This window comes from Hemiscyllium ocellatum, chromosome 3 (assembly GCF_020745735.1).
Source record: "Hemiscyllium ocellatum isolate sHemOce1 chromosome 3, sHemOce1.pat.X.cur, whole genome shotgun sequence".
Taxonomy (NCBI): domain Eukaryota; kingdom Metazoa; phylum Chordata; class Chondrichthyes; order Orectolobiformes; family Hemiscylliidae; genus Hemiscyllium; species Hemiscyllium ocellatum.
Window position 1 is genome coordinate 4,029,661 of NC_083403.1, and position 17,898 is coordinate 4,047,558.

The window sequence follows — 17,898 nt, forward strand, 5'->3', positions numbered from 1 at the left end:
AAACCATGCTTTCATTCATTCTATGACTGCAGTTGCTGCAAAGCCGTGACTGCCTCATGTCTCTGCTGGATTTGGAGGCACAAATATGCACGACATAGTTTAAATCATTGCAAGGTTTGCTTCAATATAAACTGCTTGTAAAGAAAGCATAACAATACTTGCATCTCAATGTACAGTGGTCCTGAGATGTAATTAAATATTTAAAATGCAAGAATTAGCCTAAGAGCTGAGTGAATAATTGTGCACTATTCTGTTGGTCCTGTAATTAGCATCTGACAGCTCCGTTCCTATTTATTTTGCTTTATGTGTTCACTAATGTCAAGTATTGATCTTCTCCTGAAGCAAGAAAAATAAATATTGGACTTTGAAACCCATTCTAAGTATAGGGAAAGAGAAAAAAGTAGATTAAAATGTGTATAGTTGTTAGGTTTTCCCTGCACACTGCTGCTCTAGGGAATGTTTTAAGAAAGGATGCTGATCAAGACCACCAAAGATTCTGTTTATATTCATCAAGCCTAAGGCGATAACTAGAAGAAGGTCACTTCAGACAATCTTCCACCCTATACAGCAACACCGTGTCCATTCATTGGACTGTAAATCCAGAGTCAAAGCTACTAATTCTAATCCATTGCAATATGTCTTATGCACTTGTGTTGCTGTATGGTCACATACCTTAGTGATCAAACTGTAAGCAATGAAGCTGGAGACGAATCAAACACAGAAGTTTGGAGAGGTCAACACTTATTAATAACACAATGTCACAGACAGAACTACCTAAGCAGTACTTAATATCACCATTTAAACAAACTGAAGTTAAAATAAAAGCAAAGAACTGTCTTCCCAGATATAAAACTTCCAAGAGTAGGAATGAACTATGAGTGAACTTACTGAAACATTGCCAAAGCTCACCAAAGCTATGAATATAGTTCTGGTACTTCTACAATAATTACATTTGACGGCTTTGGCACACTTTCTATTAACAGATAAAATGACACCACCTCATGAGCTGCAGCAATTATTTTCTTAACCTCAATTTATAAATTAAATACATTTCTAAATTACCTGAATTTCTATAGTATCATGATGATTATTTAAAACATTTACTAACACAATGTTTAGAAGTAAAACAAAACAATTTAGAAACTAAACTCTCAAAAGTCTTCAATCACATTCTAGATGTGTAATGAATGGTTCAAGGTTATTTGATAAATGTAAGTTTCAGGTAGAAAACAACCCAATGCCTGCCAGAAATTGTTATTGTTATAAACTTGACATGTTAAGACTGCCCAATATAAAAGGACCTAATTGCTTTTATCACTCTAAGATGGCACAGACACTTAAAAGAAAACGATAAATATAAATCAAACAAAGTAATTTAGAGAAAAGCTGTTACTGAAGTTGGTCATTCTTCTCTAGATTCAAGCTTGACACCTGTGTGAATACTATGCAGATACAAACTTACGTGTGAATGCAGGAATCACCAAGCTGTAATACTTGCGTAACCATCTAATAAAGTGTCAAATATGCAATATACTGCCACTGAATGCCCTTGATAAAAGTGCAGCACACACATCAACATTTTCCATAAATATAACATCTGTTTTTTGAAATTTAAATGAAGAAATTTGAAAAATATTGCATCTTGGAAGTTTCTCCTATTTTCCCCTTTCACAGTCTAATGATACCTGAATAAGAGTTTGAAGGCACAGACATTTATTTAAACAACAGAAAAAAAAGCCTATCTGCCCACATGTCTGAGGAACTTCAGCATGTCTTTCTCTGAACCGCTGTGTCTCTCTCATGCATCTATAAGAAGAGGCAAGAAGCTGGGGGGTTGGGAGCAGGTTCTTTGTTGTACGAAAGTAATAACTTAAGCATGGCAGAAGGTACTGAGACAATACTTATCCCCGGGCACAAATAACAGTTAGTGACAGACAGCAGACAAAAAAATGTATCTGTGAGATCAGCTCAGGACAAGAATCAGATTATGAGATAGAATGGCAGAGCAAAATACACGGGGAAGGATAGAAACATGGGGGTACAGCCAAAGTCAGAAAATACAGATAAGACCTCCACATCCTGATCTGTCCAGGCTCACCTGCAGCCTTCTCCATACCCTGCAGAAACCAAGGCCAGAGAGGCAGATCTGAACAGAAACAGTTGAGAGCACAGCTAAAAACAACAGTAAATCATAGACAGACATTAAAATACAGACAAAGAAGGATGGAGAGAGAGGAAGGTGGGACAGAAAAAGACCAAGAGGCACTCAAAAATACAAAATAAGAGAAAGCATTTCAGTCAGGTACAGACATAAACAACAACAATAATGTGCAATAATTTAACTTCCTTAAAATCCCAGTGCATTTCACATGTGTATCGTCAGACAAAAATTGACACCAAATCACAACATAAGTAGAAAATCCACAACTGAGTAACTTCAAGACAGAGATCAACAGATTTCCAAAGCTTAAATTTATCAAGGATTAAAACAGGAAGATGTGTTGAGGTTGAAAACCAGAAAAGATATAGCAGAGCGGGTTCAATTGGCTGAATGGCTGATCCCCTATGTTCCTAAGATAGCATGATGTGGACTGGGTGGACAAAGTTAAAAATCACACAACACCAGATTCTCGTCCAACAGGTTTATTTGGAAGTACTAGCTTTCGGAGCCCTGCTCGGTCATCAGTTTTGTTGCATGACACTGTGATCTTTTGCTATAAATTCTGTGTCTTATTATCCTGCTCCACATCTACTTGATTATGGAGCAATGCTTTGAAAGCTAGAATTCCAAATAAACCTGTTGGACTATAACTTAAGAGAATAGTAACAGGTGACTAAAAACTTGGTCAGAGAGCCAAGTTTTAAGGAGCTACTTAAAGGATTCGAGAGAGAATGGGAGACTTATGGGAGGAATTCCCAAATTCGAGCTGAAGGTAAGGTTGCCAAATATGAAATGAAAGGAGCTATGCAGAAGATGAGAAAACTGGAAAGGTTGGAAGAAGTTAACTATAAGGAGGGGCAAATGAACACAAGGTTCAGAATGTTTTAACTGAGTCAATGTGTAGGCACGCAAGTACAGGGATACAGGAGATTGGGAATTGAAGCCTCTTTCCAAAATACCAAATGAGTTCAAGTTGTGGCAGATAGAAGATGAGGCACAGCCCAGGAAAACATTAGAATAGTTGAGTCCAGTAGTAAAATGGCATCAATGAAGATTTTGGAAGTAGTTAAGTTGAGACTTGTCAAGGACAAAAAACAATTCAACAGCAGTGGATGCAAGTAGTCATTGTGATGGGACAGAATATGTCATCGGAAGCTCAGCTCACACACAACTCAATCAGAAAAGAGACATGGTTCAGGCTCGCTGGTGAGACAATATCTTACCCTTAGCTTTAAAAAGTACTTGAATAACACTTGAAATCTCAAGACCGTAGTTTAGCATGGGAAAGTAGGACTAGGGTAGGCAGTAGTATACTTTTGACAGCACCGATTTGATGGGACAAAGGGCCTCTTCTGAACTGTATGATTCTATGATGCAGAGTTTCAGGTAGGTTTTCATTGCAAACAGTGGTAATTGGAGGAAACTGCAGCTCATTCAGGATTGGTGTCAGATCATCATCCCGACAATCGATAAAATTGACAACATTGAGGATCATGGTGAAGCAGAACTGAATCAAGTGATGTGACTGAGGAGTAATATGTTGATGAGAAAAGGAGCTCACAGAGAGTCATGGTATTGCCAGACCTCAGAAAGTTAATGGCTCAGTGAACAGACTAGCAAAGAAATAACTGAGACAGAAGTGACAGGACAGAGAGAAACAGAGAATGACAGGATAAAGATAAACAGAAAATGACAGGACAAAGAGAAACAGCGAGTAACAGGACAGAGAAAAACAGAAAATGACAGGACAAAGAGAAACAGTGAGTAACAGGACAGAGAAAAACAGAAAATGACTGGACAAAGGGAAGCATAAAGTGACAGGACAGTGAGTGACAGGAGAGAGAGAAACGGGCTGTGATGAAAGAGAGAGTAACAGGACAGAGAGTGACAGGACAGAGAGAAATGGAGAATAACAGGACAGAGAGAAACAGAGAGTGACAGGACAGTGAGAAAGAGATATAGACAGAGGGAAGGGTCAAGATTAGAGTGGTGCTGGAAAAGCACAGCAGGTCAGGCAGCATATGAGGAGCAGGAAAATTGACGTTTCGGGCAGGAACCCTTAATCAGACAGAGGGAAACAGAGGGAGAGACAAACAGAAAGATATGCACAGTAACAGGAGATAGCTAGCATGTTGGTGAGAGGGTCAGACTATTAGCGAGGAACTTAATCTGTGTGACACAGGATTAGCACCGGACGGTGGGACAGAGTGCCAGAAAGGGAGGTCTGATAGTCAGAGAGGGGGGTCCGGACAGTTGAAAAGGATGGTCTGGATGATCAGAAATGGAGGGAATTGGACTGTCAGAATGGGGGGAATCAAACTGGGAGGGGTGGTGGAATTGGACTATCGGAGGGAGGGTAGGACTGTTGGAGGGATTTCAAACTGTCAGAGAGCAAGGATCAGACTGTCAGAGTGAGGGTCACACCGTTAGAAATTGAGGGCCAAACTGTCAGATTGAGGACTGCAGGCTGTCGTGGGTAGGCTGTCAGAGAGTGATGGTCAGACTGTCAAAGAGGTGTCAGAATGTCAGAGAGTGACAGCCAAACTTTCAGAGTGAGGGTCAGACTGTCAGAGGGGAGTCAGACTTTCAGAGGGTGAGGGTCAGACTGTCGGAAGCAAGCTGTCAGAGAGTGAGGCAGACTGTTAGAAGCAGGTTGTCAGAAAGTGTGGATCAGACTGTCAGAGGAAGGGTATAAGACTGTCGAGTGAGGTCAGACCATCAGAGGTGGTGTCAGACTGAAGGTGAATCAGAATATCAGGTGGAGGTCAGACTGACAGAGAGTGGGGGTCAGACTATCTGGGGGTGTCAAACTGACAGGCAGGGATGGTTAGATCAGACTGCCAGAGAACAGTGGTCAGACTGACAGGAGTGGGGGCTGTCAGACTCTCAAGAGTGGGGGGTCCGACTATCAGATATGGTGTCAGACTGACAGAGAAACGGGGTCAGGCTGACAGAAAGTGGGGGTTAGACAGACAGGATCAGACTGGCAGGTGGATGTCAGGATGACAGAAAGTGGAGGTCAGACTGTCAGGTGATCAGACTATCAGAGAGTGGGGACCAGACTGACAGGGGAGGTCAGACTCACAGAAAGTGAGGGTCAGACTGACAGAGGGTGGGGATCAGACTGTCAGGGGTATCAGACAGACAGAAAGTGGGGGTCAGAGTGGTACGGGGGGGTCAGGCTGTCAGAGTTTGGGGTCAGACTGACAGAGGGTGGGGTCAGATTGACAAGAGAGTGGGGATCAGACCGTCAGGGGATCAGGCTGGCGGCGGGGGAGGGGGGGGTCAGACCGACAGAAGGGAGGTTTAGGACAGACTGTCAAAGGGAGAGGTCTGGCAGTCTTGGAGGTGGGGTGCGGTTACGTGAGGGTCAGCGAAGGAGTGTGCAGAGTCTGGGAGATGTCCCGTTCTGGTTATGTTCAAACTCTTTTCTGCAGCTACTCCCAGAGTGAGCGCGGCTTGAATCAGGCTGGGTGTAGTGATCGTGTTGGGGCTGATCGCTGGGGGCTCCGCGCTGGGGCTGATCAATGGGAGCTCCGCGCTGGGGCTGATCAATGGGGGCTCCGCGCTGGGGCTGATCAATGGGGGCTCCGCGCTGGGGCTGATCAATGGGAGCTCCGCGCTGGGGCTAATCGCTGGGGGCTCCGCGCTGGGGCTGATCAATGGGAGCTCCGCGGTGGTGGTGGGGTTCGCTCCAGCCCTCTACGCCCGAATCGAAGCGCCGTTCCCCTCACCTGGGTACACAGCTCGGGGATGACCTGTCGATCTCCCAGGTAGCGAAGAGGTTCATGGGCACGGGTTTGGGGAGCCCAGTGCCCGGGACCATGGCGACTCGCCCTCGCTCCGCCATCATCATCATGCCGTGCCGTCCGCTGCCTCCGCGCTGAGCGCCGGCGCGCGCCCCCTCGAGCGGACGGGGCAAGCAGCGCGCGCGCGCTCCACCAACATGCCTCGGCCACAGTCGGCGCCTGCGCGGCTGCTCGTGCTGGGCGAAGGGGCAGCACGAGACCAACGGTCGCAGACAGAGGGGAGCGGGAAAGTGAGGGAGGATAGGCAAGGAGATAGGAGGGGGAGGGGAGAGAGGAGGATGGGGAAGGAGAGAGGGAAAGTGAGAGGGAGGGTGAGAAAGAGAGGAGGATGGGGAAGGAGAAAGGGAAAGTGAGAGGGAGGGGGGAGAGAGAGAGGGGGGGAGAGAGAGGAGGATGGGGAAGGAGAGAGGAAAGGGAGGGGGAGAAAGGGAGAGGGGGAAAGTGAGGGAGGATAGGCAAGGAGATGGGAGAGTGAGGGGGAGAGAGAGGAGGATGGGGAAGGAGATAGGAAAGTGAGAGGGAGGGTGAGAAAGGGAGAGGGAGAAAGAGAGGAGGATGGGGAAGGAGAAAGGGATTGGGAAAAGTCAGAGGGAGGGGGGAAGTGAGGAGAAAGGGAAAGTGAGAGGGAGGGGGAAAGAGAGAAGGATGGGGAAGGAGAAAGGGAGGGATGCAAGGAGAAAGGGAGAGGGAGGGATGGAGGGTGGAAAGTGAGAGGGAGGATGAGCAGAGAGAAGGAGAAAGGGAGAGGGGGAAAGAGAGGAGGATGGGGAAGGAGATAGGAAAGTGAGAGGGAGGGGGAGAAAGGGAGGGGGGAAAGAGGAGGATGGGGAAGGAGGTAGGAAAGTGAGAGTGAGGGGGAGAAAGGGAGAGGGGGAAAGAGAGCAGGATGGAGAAGGAGATAGGAAAGTGAGAGGGAGGGTGAGAAATGGAGAGGGAGAGAGAGGAGGATGGAGAAGGAGATAGGAAAGTGAGTGGGAGGGAGAGGGGGAAAGAGAGGAGGATGGGGAAGGAGATAGGAAAGTGAGAGGGAGGGGGAAAGAGGAGGATGAGGAAGGAGATGGGAAAGTGAGAGGGAGGGAGAGAAAGAGAGGAGGATGGGGAAGGAGAAAGGGATGGGGAAAAGTTAGAGGGAGGGGGAAAGTGAGGAGAAAGGGAAAGTGAGAGGGAGGGGGGAAAGAGAGAAGGATGGGGAAGGAGAAAGGGAGGGATGCAAGGAGAAAAGGAGAGGGAGGGATGCAAGGAGAAAGGGAGAGGGAGGGATGGAGGGTGGAAAGTGAGAGGGAGGATGAGCAGGGAGAAGGAGAAAGGGAGAGGTGGGAAAGAGAGGAGGATGGGGAAGGAGATAGGAAAGTGAGAGGGAGGGTGAGAAAGGGAGAGGGAGAAAGAGAGGAGGATTGGGGAAGGAGATAGGAAAGTGAGAGGGAGGGGGAGAGGGGGGAAAGAGAGGAGGATGGGGAAGGAGAGAGGAAAGTGAGAGGAAGGGAGAGAAAGAGAGGTGGATGGGGAAGGAGATAGGAAAGTGCGAGTGAGGGAGAGGGGGAAAGAGAGGATGATGGGGAAGGAGATAGGAAAGTGAGAGGGAGGGGGGAAAGAGAGGAGGAAGGGGAGGGAGAGAGGGAAAGTGAGAGGGCAGGGGAAGAAAGGGAGAGGGGAAAGAGAGGAGGATGGGGAAGGAGAAAGGGATGGGGAGAAAGTGAGAGGGAGGGGGGAAAGTGAGGAGAAAGGGAAAGTGAGAGGGAGGGGGGAAAGAGAGAAGGATGGGGAAGGAGAAAGGGAGGGATGCAAGGAGAAAGGGAGAGGGAGGGATGGAGGGTGGAAAGTGAGAGAGAGGATGAGCATGGAGAAGGAGAAAGGGAAAGTGAGAGGGAAGGGGGGAAGAGAGAAGGATGGGGAAGGAGATAGGGCAAGTGAGAGGGAAGGGGCGAAAGAGAGAAGGATGGGGAAGGAGATAGGGAAAGTGAGAGGGAAGGGGGAGAGAGAGGATGGGAAAGTAGACAGGGAAAGTGAGAGGGAGGGGGAAGAGATAGGAGGATGGGGAAGGAGAAAGTGAGGGGGGGGGAAGAGAAGAGGATGGGGAATGGAAAAGTGAGAGGGTGGGGAAGGAGAGAGAGAAAGTGAGGGGGAAGAGGAGGATGGGGAAAGAGAAAGTGAGAGGAAGGACGGAGGGTGAGAGGGGGGAGGGAAGGTGAGAGGGAGGAGGGAAAGTGAGAGGGAGGGGAGAAAGAGAGGTGGACGGGGAAGGAGATAGGAAAGTGCGAGTGAGGGGGAAAGAGAGGAGGATGGGGAAGGAGAGAGGGAAAGTGAGAGGGCAGGGGAAGAAAGGGAGAGGGGAAAGAGAGGAGGATGGGGAAGGAGAAAGGGATGGGGAGAAAGTGAGAGGGACGGGGGGAAAGAGAGGTGGATGGGGAATGAGACAGGGAAAGTGAGAGGGAGGGGGGGAAAGAGAGGTGGATGGGGAATGAGACAGGGAAAGTGAGAGGGAGGGGGGGAAAGAGAGGTGGATGGGGAAGGAGACAGGGAATGTCAGAGGGAGGGGGAGAAAGTGAGGTGGATGGGGAAGGAGATAGGAAAGTGAGAGGGAGGGAGAGAAAGAGAGGAGGATGCGGAAGGAGATAGGAAAGTGAGAGGGAAGGAGAGGAGGATGGCGAGGGGGAAAGAGAGGAGGATGGGGAAGGAGATAGGAAAGTGAGAGGGAGGGGGAGAAAGGGAGAGGGGAAAGCGAGGAGGATGGGGAAGGAGATAGGAAAGTGAGAGGGAGGGAGAGAAAGAGAGAGGGGAAAGAGAGGAGGATGGGGAAGGAGAAAGGGATGGGGAAAAGTGAGGGGGGGAAAGTGAGGAGAAAGGGAAAGTGAGAGGGAGGGGGAAAGAGAGAAGGATGGGGAAGGAGAAAGGGAGGGATGCAAGGAGAAAGGGAGAGGGAGGGATGCAAGGAGAAAGGGAGAGGGAGGGATGGAGGGTGGAAAGTGAGAGGGAGGATGAGCAAGGATAAGGAGAAAGGGAGAGGGGGAAAGAGAGGAGGATGGGGAAGGAGATAGGGAAAGTGAGAGGGAGGGGGGAAAGAGAGGAGGATGAGGAAGGAGATAGGAAAGTGAGAGGGAGGGAGAGAAAGAGGTGGATGGGGAAGGAGATAGGAAAGTGAGAGGGAGGGTGAGAAAGGGAGAGGGGGAAAGAGAGGATGATGGAGAAGGAGATAGGAAAGTGAGAAGGAGGGGGAGAAAGGGAGTGGGGGAAAGAGAGGAGGATGGGGAAGGAGATAAGTAAGTGAGCGGGAGGGGGAGAAAGGGAGGGGGGAAAGAGAGGAGGATGGGGAAGGAGTTAGGAAAGTGAGAGGAAGGGGGAGAAAGAGAGGTGGATGGGGAAGGAGATAGGTAAGTGAGAGGGAGGGGAGGAAGGGAGAGGGGGAAAGAGGAGGATGATGGGGAAGGAGAGAGGAGAGGGAGGGGGAGAAAGGGAGAGGGGGAAAGAGAGGAGGAAGGGTAGGGAGAGGGAAAGTGAGAGGGCAGGGGAAGAAAGGGAGGGGGAAAGAGAGGATGGGGAAGGAGAAAGGGATGGGGAGAAAGTGAGAGGGAGGGGGGAAAGTGAGGAGAAAGGGAAAGTGAGAGGGAGGGGGGAAAGAGAGAAGGATGGGGAAGGAGAAAGGGAGGGAGGGATGCAAGGAGAAAGGGAGAGGGAGGGATGCAAGGAGAAAGGTAGAGGGAGCGATGGAGGGTGCAAAGTGACAGGGAGGATGAGCAGGGAGAAGGAGAAAGGGAAAGTGAGAGGGAAGGGGGGAAAGAGAGAAAGATGGGGAACGAGATAGGGAAAGTGAGAGGGAAGGGGCGAAAGAGAGAAGGATGGGAAAGGAGATAGGGAAAGTGAGAGGGAAGGGGGAGAGAGGAGGATGGGGAAGGAGACAGGGAAAGTGAGAGGGAAGGGGGAGATAGGAAGATGGGGAAGGAGAAAGTGAGAGGGAGGGGGGAGGAGAAGAGGATGGGGAAGGGAAAAGTGAGAGGGTGGGGAAGGAGAGAGAGAAAGTGAGGGGGGAAGAGGAGGATGGGGAAAGAGAAAGTGAGAGGAAGGACAGAGGGTGAGGGGGGAGGGAAGGTGAGAGGGAGGAGGGAAAGTGAGAGGGAGGGGGGGAAAGAGAGATGGATGGGGAAGGAGACAGGGAAAGTGAGAGGGAGGGGGAGAATGAGAGGTGGATGGGGAAGGAGACAGGGAAAGTGAGAGGGAGGGGGAGAAAGAGAGGTGGATGGGGAAGGAGATAGGAAAGTGAGAGGGAGGGAGAGAAAGAGAGGAGGATGGGGAAGGAGATAGGAAAGTGAGAGGGAGGGAGAGGGGAAAGAGAGGAGGATGGGGAAGGAGATAGGGAAAGTGAGAGGGAGGGGGAGAAAGGGAGAGGGGAAAGAGAGGAGGATGGGGAAGGAGATAGGAAAGTGAGAGGGAGGGGGGAAAGAGAGAAGGATGGGGAAGGAGATAGGAAAGTGAGAGGGAGGGGGGAAAGAGAGAAGGATGGGGAAGGAGATAGGAAAGTGAGAGGGAGGGGGAAGAGAGAAGGATGGGGAAGGAGATAGGAAAGTGAGAGGGAGGGGGGAAAGAGAGAAGGATGGGGAAGGAGATAGGAAAGTGAGAGGGAGGGGGGAGAGAGAGGAGGATGGGGAAGGGGAAAGTGAGAGGGAGGGGGAGAAGAGGAGGATGGGGAAAGAAAAAAGGAAAGGTGAGAGGGGGAAGAGGAGGATGGGGAAAGAGAAAGTGAGAGGTAGGAGGGGAAAGTGGAGGATGGGGAAAGGGAAAGTGAGAGGGAGGGGGAGGAAGGAAGATGGGGAAGGTGAGAGGGAGGGGGAGAAAGAGAGAAGGATAGGGAAGGTGAGAGGGAGGGGGAGAAAGAGGAGGATGGGGAAGGAGATAGGGAGGGGGAGAAATAGGAGGATGGGGAAGGAGATAGGGAAAGTGAGAGGGAGGGAGGGATGGAGGGGGGAAAGAGAGGAGGATGGGGATGGAGATAGGGAAAGTGAGAGGGAGGGGGAGAAAGAGGAGGATGGGGAAGGAGATAGGGAAAGTGAGTGGGAGGGATGGAGGGGGGAAAGTGAGGGAGAATCGGCAAGGAGAAGGAGAATGGGAAAGTGAGAGGGAGGGGAAGGAAATAGGGAAAGCGAGAAGGAGGGATGGAGGGCGGAAAGAGACGAGGATGGGGAAGGAGAAAGGGAACGTGAGAGGGAGGGAGGAAAGAGAGTAGGATGTGGAAGGAGATGGGGAAAGCGAGAGGGAGGGATGAAGGGGGGAAAGAGAGGAGGATGGAGAAGGAGATAGGGAAAGTGAGAGGGCGGGGGAAAGAGAGGAGGATAGGGAAGGAGATAGGGAAAGCGAGAAGGAGGGGAGAAAGAGAGAAGGATGGGGAAGGAGAAAGGGAAAGTGAGCGGGAGGGGGGGAAAGAGGAGGATGGTGAAGGAAATTGGGAAAGTGAGAGGGAGGGAGGAAAGAGAGAAGGGAGGGGTAAGAGAGAAAGATGGGGAGAAAGGGAAAGTGTGAAGGAGGTAGGGAGGGGATGTTTGAGGCAGACAGGGGGAAGGGGAGGGAGGGAGGGAAAGTGTGAGGGAGTGAGGAATAAAAATGGAGATGGGGAGAGGGAAAGTGTGGAGGATAGATAAAGGGAGATAGGGAGGGAAAAGAGGAAGATGGGGATGGAGGGAAAGTGAGGAGGATGGGAAAGGGTGAAGGAGGTAGGGAAAGAGAAAGATGGGGAGGAAGAGAGGGAAAATGAGGGAGAAAGGGAAAGTGTGAAGGAGGGTAGGAGGAGGTGTTTGAGGCTGACAGGGAGAAGGGGAGAGAGGGAAAGTGTGAGGTAGGGAAGAATAAAGATATGGATGGGGAGAGGGACAGTGTGGAGGAGAGATAAAGAAAGGGAGATGGGGAGGGAAAAGAGGAAGATGGGGTAGGAGGGAAAGAGAGGGAGGGGGAAGAGAGGACGATGGGGAGGGAGAAAGGGAAAGTGTGAGGGAAGTAGGGAAAGAGAGAAAGTTGTGGAGGAAGAGAGGGAAGGAGTGGGAGAAAGGGAAAGTGTGAAGGAGGTAGTGAAAGAAAGGAAAATGGGAGAGAAAGTGTGGAAAAGAGAAGGTGATGGCAGATTAGATTACTTACAGTGTGAAAACAGGCCCTTCGGCCCAAAAGTCCACACCAACCCGCCGAAGCGCAACCCACCCATACCCCTACACCTAACACTACGGGCAATTTAGCATGGCCAATTCACCTGACCCGCACCTCTTTGGACTGTGGGAGGAAACCGGAGCACCCGGAGGAAACCCACGCAGACACCGGGAGAACATGCAAACTCCACACAGTCAGTCGCCTGAGTCGGGAATTGAACCCAGGTCTCAGGCGCTGTGAGGCAGCAGTGCTAACCACTGTGCCACCGTGCCACCCATGATAGAGATAGAGATGGGGCAGTAGATAGAGATGGGGAGGGTAGAGGGAAAGTGTGAAGGAGAGAGATAAAGAGATAGGGAGGGCAAAGAGGAAGATGGGGAGGGAGGGCAAAGAGGAAGATGGGGAGGGAGGGCAAAGAGGAAGATGGGGAGGGAGGGCAAAGAGGAAGGTGGTGGGGAGGGCGAGAAAAGGAGGAAGGTGGAGGGGAGGAAAGGAGGGAAGGGAGGGCAAGGAGGAAGGTGGGGAGGGAGGGCAAGGAGGAAGGTGGGGGGGAGGAAAGGAGGAAGGTGGGGAGGGAGGGCAAGGAGGAAGGTGGGGAGGGCGAGGAAGGTGGGGAGGGAGGGCAAGGAGGAAGGTGGGGAGGGCGAGGAAGGTGGGGAGGGAGGGCAAGGAGGAAGGTAGGGAGGGCAAGGAAAGGAGGAAGGTGGGGAGGGAGGGCAAGGAAAGGAGGAAGGTGGGGAGGGAGGGCAAGGAGGAAGGTCGGGAGGGTGAGGAAAGGAGGAAGGTGGGGAGGGAGGGCAAGGAGGAAGGTGGGGAGGGCGAGGAAAGGAGGAGGGAGGGAGGGAAATTGAGAAAGGGAGGGAAGAGAGGAAGATGGGGAGGGAAAGTGTGTAGGACAGAAAATTGGGGGCGAGAGGAAGATGGGAAGGGGAAAAGAGAGAGGGAAAGTGTGAGGGAGAGGGGAAGTATGATGGAAAGAGTCATAGAAATGTACAGCACGGAAACATATCCTTTGGTCCAACTCGTCCATGCTGACCAGATATCCCAACCAAATCTAGTCCCACCTGCCAAGAGGGAAAGTGAGTGAAGGAGGAAAGAAATGGAGCAAAACAAAGGGAAAGTGTGAGGGAGAAAGAAAACGTGTGAAGGAGGTATGGAAAGAGAGGAAAATGGGAAGGGAAAGTGTGAGGTGGAGAGGGAGAGAAGGGAAGTGTAAAGGAGAGGGAAAGAAAGGGAAATAGGAATTGAGTGAAAGATAGGGAGATGGGGAGGGAGAGAGGGAAATTGTGAGGAAGGGTGGGAAAGTGAGGGGGAGATGGGGAGGGTGAGAGGGAAAGTGTGAAATAGAGAGGGAGATGCGGTGAGTGGGGAAGTTGGAGAGAGGTAATGGAGAGTGGGAAAGTGTGAGGGGAACAGAGGGGGATGGGAAGGGATACAGGGAAAGTATGAGGGAGAGACAGAAAGAGATGGGTAAGGAGAGTGGGGGGAAATGAAGCAGGGAGAGAACGTGTGGGGGAGATGGGGAGGAAGAGAGGGAAATGGGGGGGAGAGCGTTAAAGTGTGAGGGAGAGACGGAAAGACACGGAGATGTCGGAAGAGAAGGAAAGTGGGAGCGAGGGAAAGAGGGAGGTGGGGTTGTGAGAGGGATATTGTGAGGGAAGGAGATGATTAGGGAAAGAGAGGGAGATGAGGAAGGGGGGGAGAGAGAGAAACTGTGAGGGAGGAAGGGAAAGAGGGAAATGGGGAGGTAGAGAGGGAAATTGTGAGGGAGATGGGGAAGGAGAGGCAGAGAAGGCAAATATGAGCGAGATGGGGAGAGAGGGAGGGAAAGTATGAAGGAGATGGGGAAGGATAGAGGGAAAGTAAGGTAGAGAAAATGAGAGGAAGAAGGAGAGAGTGAGTGGGAATGTGTGAGGGAAAGAGAGGGAGATGGGGTTGTGAGGAAGGGAGACGGTGATGGGGAGGGAGAGAGTGAAAGTGGGAGGGAAAGAGGCAGATAGGGAGGTAGGGAGGGAAACTGAGGGAGATCTTGATGGAGTGGAAAAGACAGGGAGATGGGGTGGAACAGGAAAGGGGGGGAGGGATAGAGGGAAAGTGTGAGGGAGAGACTGAAAGAGAGGGAAATGGGGAGGGATAGGGAAAGTGTGAGAGGGGGAGATGGGGAGGGAGAAAGGGAAAGAGGGAGGGGTGAAGGAGAGGGAGATGTGGATGGGGGAAGAAAGGGAGATTGTGAGGGAGAGAGTGAAAGCGAGGGAGATGTGGAGGGGGTGAGAGAAGTTGGGAGGGAGGGAGGGAAAGAAGGTGATGTGGAGGGAAAGTGTGAGGGAAGTCGGGAGGGTGAGACTGAAAGTGTGAAGGAGAGAGGGAGATGTAGGGAGACAGCAAGATAGGGAGGGGGAGCAAGAGAGGAAAATAGTGAGGGAGGGAGATGGGGAGGTATACAGGGAAAGTGTCAGGGGCAGACAGAAAGAGAGGGAGATGGAGAGTGAGATTTTGGAAAGACTGAAAGTGAGGGAGATAGGGAGGCAGGCAATGTGTGTGTGAGAGAGAGAGAGATAAAGCAGGACATGGGGTGGGAGAGAGGAAAAATGCAAGTGAAAGAGAGGGAGCTGGGGAAGGAAGGAGGGAAAGTATGAGGAAGAGAGAAACAGGAAGATGGGGAGGGAGAGAGGGAAAGTGTAAGTGAGAGAGGGAAACTAAGTGAGAGAGTGAAAATGTGACAGAGAAACAGGAAGCTCGTAAGGGAGGTGGTGACGGAGAAAGGGAAAGAGGGAGATGGGGAGGGAGCGAGGAAAAGTGTGAAGGAAATGGGGGGGAGAGAGGGAAAAGGGTAGGGAGAGAAGGAAAGTGTGGGGGAGGGAGGAAAAGAGAGGGAGATGGGGAGGGCAAGAGTGAAAGGGAGGGAGATGTAGAGGGAGTAAGGAAATTATGTGGAAGGGAGGGAAAGAGGGAACGTGAGACAGAGGTGGGGATGGAGAGGGGGTAGGTGAGAGACGAAGGGAAAGAAATGGAGAGCGAGAAAGGGAAAGCAGGAGGAAAGAAAGTGTGAAGGAGGTAGGGAAAGAGGAAGATGGGGAAGGAAAGAGTGAAAGGGAGGGAGATGTGTCGGGTGCAAGGGAAATTGTGAGGAAGGGAGGGAAAGAGGGAGATGTGGTGGGAAAGTGAGGGAAATTGGAGGGTGAGAGGGAAAGTGTGAAAGAGAGGGACATGGGGGTGAGAGAGGAAGATTGGGAGGGGTGAAGGAGAGAGGGAAAATGTGAGGGAAACAGATGGGGAGGGATACTGGGAAGGTGTGAGGGAGAGACAGGGAAATGAGGGAGACAGGGAAAGTGTGAAGCAGGGAGGGAAAGTGAGAAAGATGGGGCGGGAGAGAAGGAAAAGGGGAAGATGGAAGGGTGAGGTAACGTGTGAGGGAGAGAAGGAAAGACGGAGATGTGGAGGAAGAGAGGGAAAGTGTGGAGGAAGGATTAAAATGGAGATAGGGAGGGTGAGGGAAAGTGTGAACAAGATAGATGGAAAGAGAGGGAGATTGGGGAGGGAGGGAAAAGAGAGATAGGGAGGGAAACTGAGGGAGAGAGGGAAAGTATGAGAGAGATGGGGAGGGAGAGAAGGAAAGGCAGGGAGATGTGGAGGAAGAAAGGGAAAGTGGAGGAGGGATTAAAATGGAGTTAGGGAGGATGAAATGGAAAGTGTGAAGGAGAGAATGAGATGGAAAGAGGGAGTTTGGGTTGGGAGAGAGGGATACTGAGGGAGGGAGGGAAAAAGATGGGGAGGGAAAGTGAGGGAGAGAGGGCAAGTATGAGGGAACATGAGGGAGAAAGGAAAAGAGATTGAGATGGGGAGGGTGAGATGGAAAATGTGAGGGAGATGGGGAGTAGAGGGAAAGTGGGAGGGAGGAAAACAGGAAGATGGGTAGGGAGAGAGGGATGTTTGAGGGAAAGAGAGAGATGGGAAGGTAAAGAGGGAAATTGTGAGGGAGGAAAAGTGAGGGAGATGGGGTGGGAGAGTGAAAAAGAGAGGGGAGGGAGAGGGTGCAACTGTGAGGGAGATGGGGAGAGATAGAGGGAAAGTGTGAGGTAGAGACTGAAAGAGATGGAGAGGGAGGGAGGAAAGTGTGAGGGAGAGTGAGAAAGAGACAGATGGGGAGGGAGAAAAAAAGTGAGGGAGGGGTGGAAGGAGATGGGGATGGAGGGAATGCGCGAGAGATGGTGAGGGGAGAGGGCAACTGTGAAAGGGGGGGGAGATAGGGAGGGATAGAGGGAAAGAGGAAGGGTGAGAAAGTGAGGGAGATGGGGAGAGAGAGAAAGGAAAAGTGAAGGGGTGGAAGGAGAGGAAGATGGGGATGGAGAGAAAGAGTGGCAATAGGGAGACAGTCAAAGAGAGGGAGATGGGGAGGGAGTTAGGGAAATTGAGGAAGGGAGGGAAAAAGGAGATGAGAGGGAGCTGGGGAGGATAAGAGTGAAAGTGTGAAGGAGAGAGGGAAATGGGGGAGGGTGTGAGATGGGGAGGGGGAAGGAGAGTGAAAGTGAGGGAGATTGGAAGGGAAAAAGGGAAATAGTGAGGGAAGGAGAGGGAGATGGGGAGGAATGACAGGGAAAGTGTCACGGAGAGATGGAAAGGGCGGGAGATGATATAAAGAGTGAAATTGTCCACCCCATCTGCCTCACAATGTGTGAGGGAGAGAGAGGTAGAGAAGGACATGGGCTGAGAGTGAGGAAAAATGCAAGGGAAAGAGAGGGAGCTGTGAAGGGAGAGGGAAAGTATGAGGGAGAGAGAAACTGATGGAAACAGGGAAAGTGTGTAAGTGAGAAAGGGAAACTAAGGGGGGAAATGTGACAGCGATAGGGAAAGAGAGGAAGATGGTAAGAGAGAGGGGAGGTGGGGAAGGTGTAAGGGAAAGAGGGAGAGTGGGGAAAATGAGAGTGAGAAGCAGAGGGAGAAAGAGCACGTGTGAGGGATAGAGAAGGAGATGGGAGGGAGAGAGGGAATATGTGACGTTGGTGGGGAGGGAGAGAGGGAAAGAAATGGGGAGGGAGAAAGGGAAAGTGTGAAGGAAAGATAGGGAGAGGAGAAGTCTGAGGGAAAGAGCACGATGCGGAGGGAGAAAGGGCACATGTGAGGTATAGGGGGAGATGGGTAGGGAGAGAGGGAACATGTGACAGAGGTGGAGAGGAAGAGTAGGAAAGTGAGATAGAGGGAAAGAAATAGGGAGGGAGAAAGGAAAAGAGAGAAATTGTGAAGGAGGTAGGGAAAAAGAGGAAGATGAGGGAAAGTGTCAAGCAGAGAGGGAAAAGGGGAGAGAGAGGGAAAGGAAGATGGAGGGAAAGAGAGGGAGATGGGGAGGGAGAGAGGGTAAGTGTGAGGGAGATTGGGAGGGAGAGAGTAGATTAGAGCGGTGCTGGAAAAGTACAGCAGGTCAGGCATTATCCGAGGAGCAGGGAAATCGACGTTTCGGACAAAAGCCCTTCATCAGCTTCGTTACTGATGAAGGGTTTTTACCCGAAATGTCGATTTTCCTGCTCCTCGGATGTTGCCTGACCTGTGCTTTTCCAGCACCACTCTAATTTAGACTCTGCTGTCAGCATCTGCAGTCCTCACTTTTACTTGGGAGGGAGAGAGAGAACTTGAGGGAGAGACAGAAAGACAGAGATTTGGAGGAAGAGAGGGCAAGTGATGGAGAAGGGTAAGGAAAGAGAGGGGAATGGGGAGGGAGAGAGTGTAAGGGAGGGAGATTGTGAGGAAGGGAGGAAAAGAGGGAGAGAGAAATTCTGAGGGAGATATCACGGGAGAGAGGGAAAGTGAAGG

The 17,898-nt window shown here is 51.0% G+C and overlaps 1 protein-coding gene across 5 annotated transcripts in view; it reads right to left on the reverse strand.

Moving 5' to 3' along the window:
* Window positions 1–6,096, reverse strand: part of LOC132836138 (phosphofurin acidic cluster sorting protein 2-like) — a 481,204-nt gene extending 475,108 nt beyond the window's left edge. For all 5 annotated transcript variants that reach the window (XR_009647339.1, XR_009647338.1, XM_060855477.1 and 2 more), the window contains exon 1: window positions 5,896–6,096. Coding sequence is in view for 3 of the 5 variants with exons in the window: in XM_060855477.1 (XP_060711460.1) it covers window positions 5,896–6,020 (125 nt within the window). In the remaining 2 variants the exon portion in view is untranslated. The remainder of the gene's footprint in view (window positions 1–5,895) is intronic.
* Window positions 6,097–17,898: the final 11,802 nt, after the last annotated feature.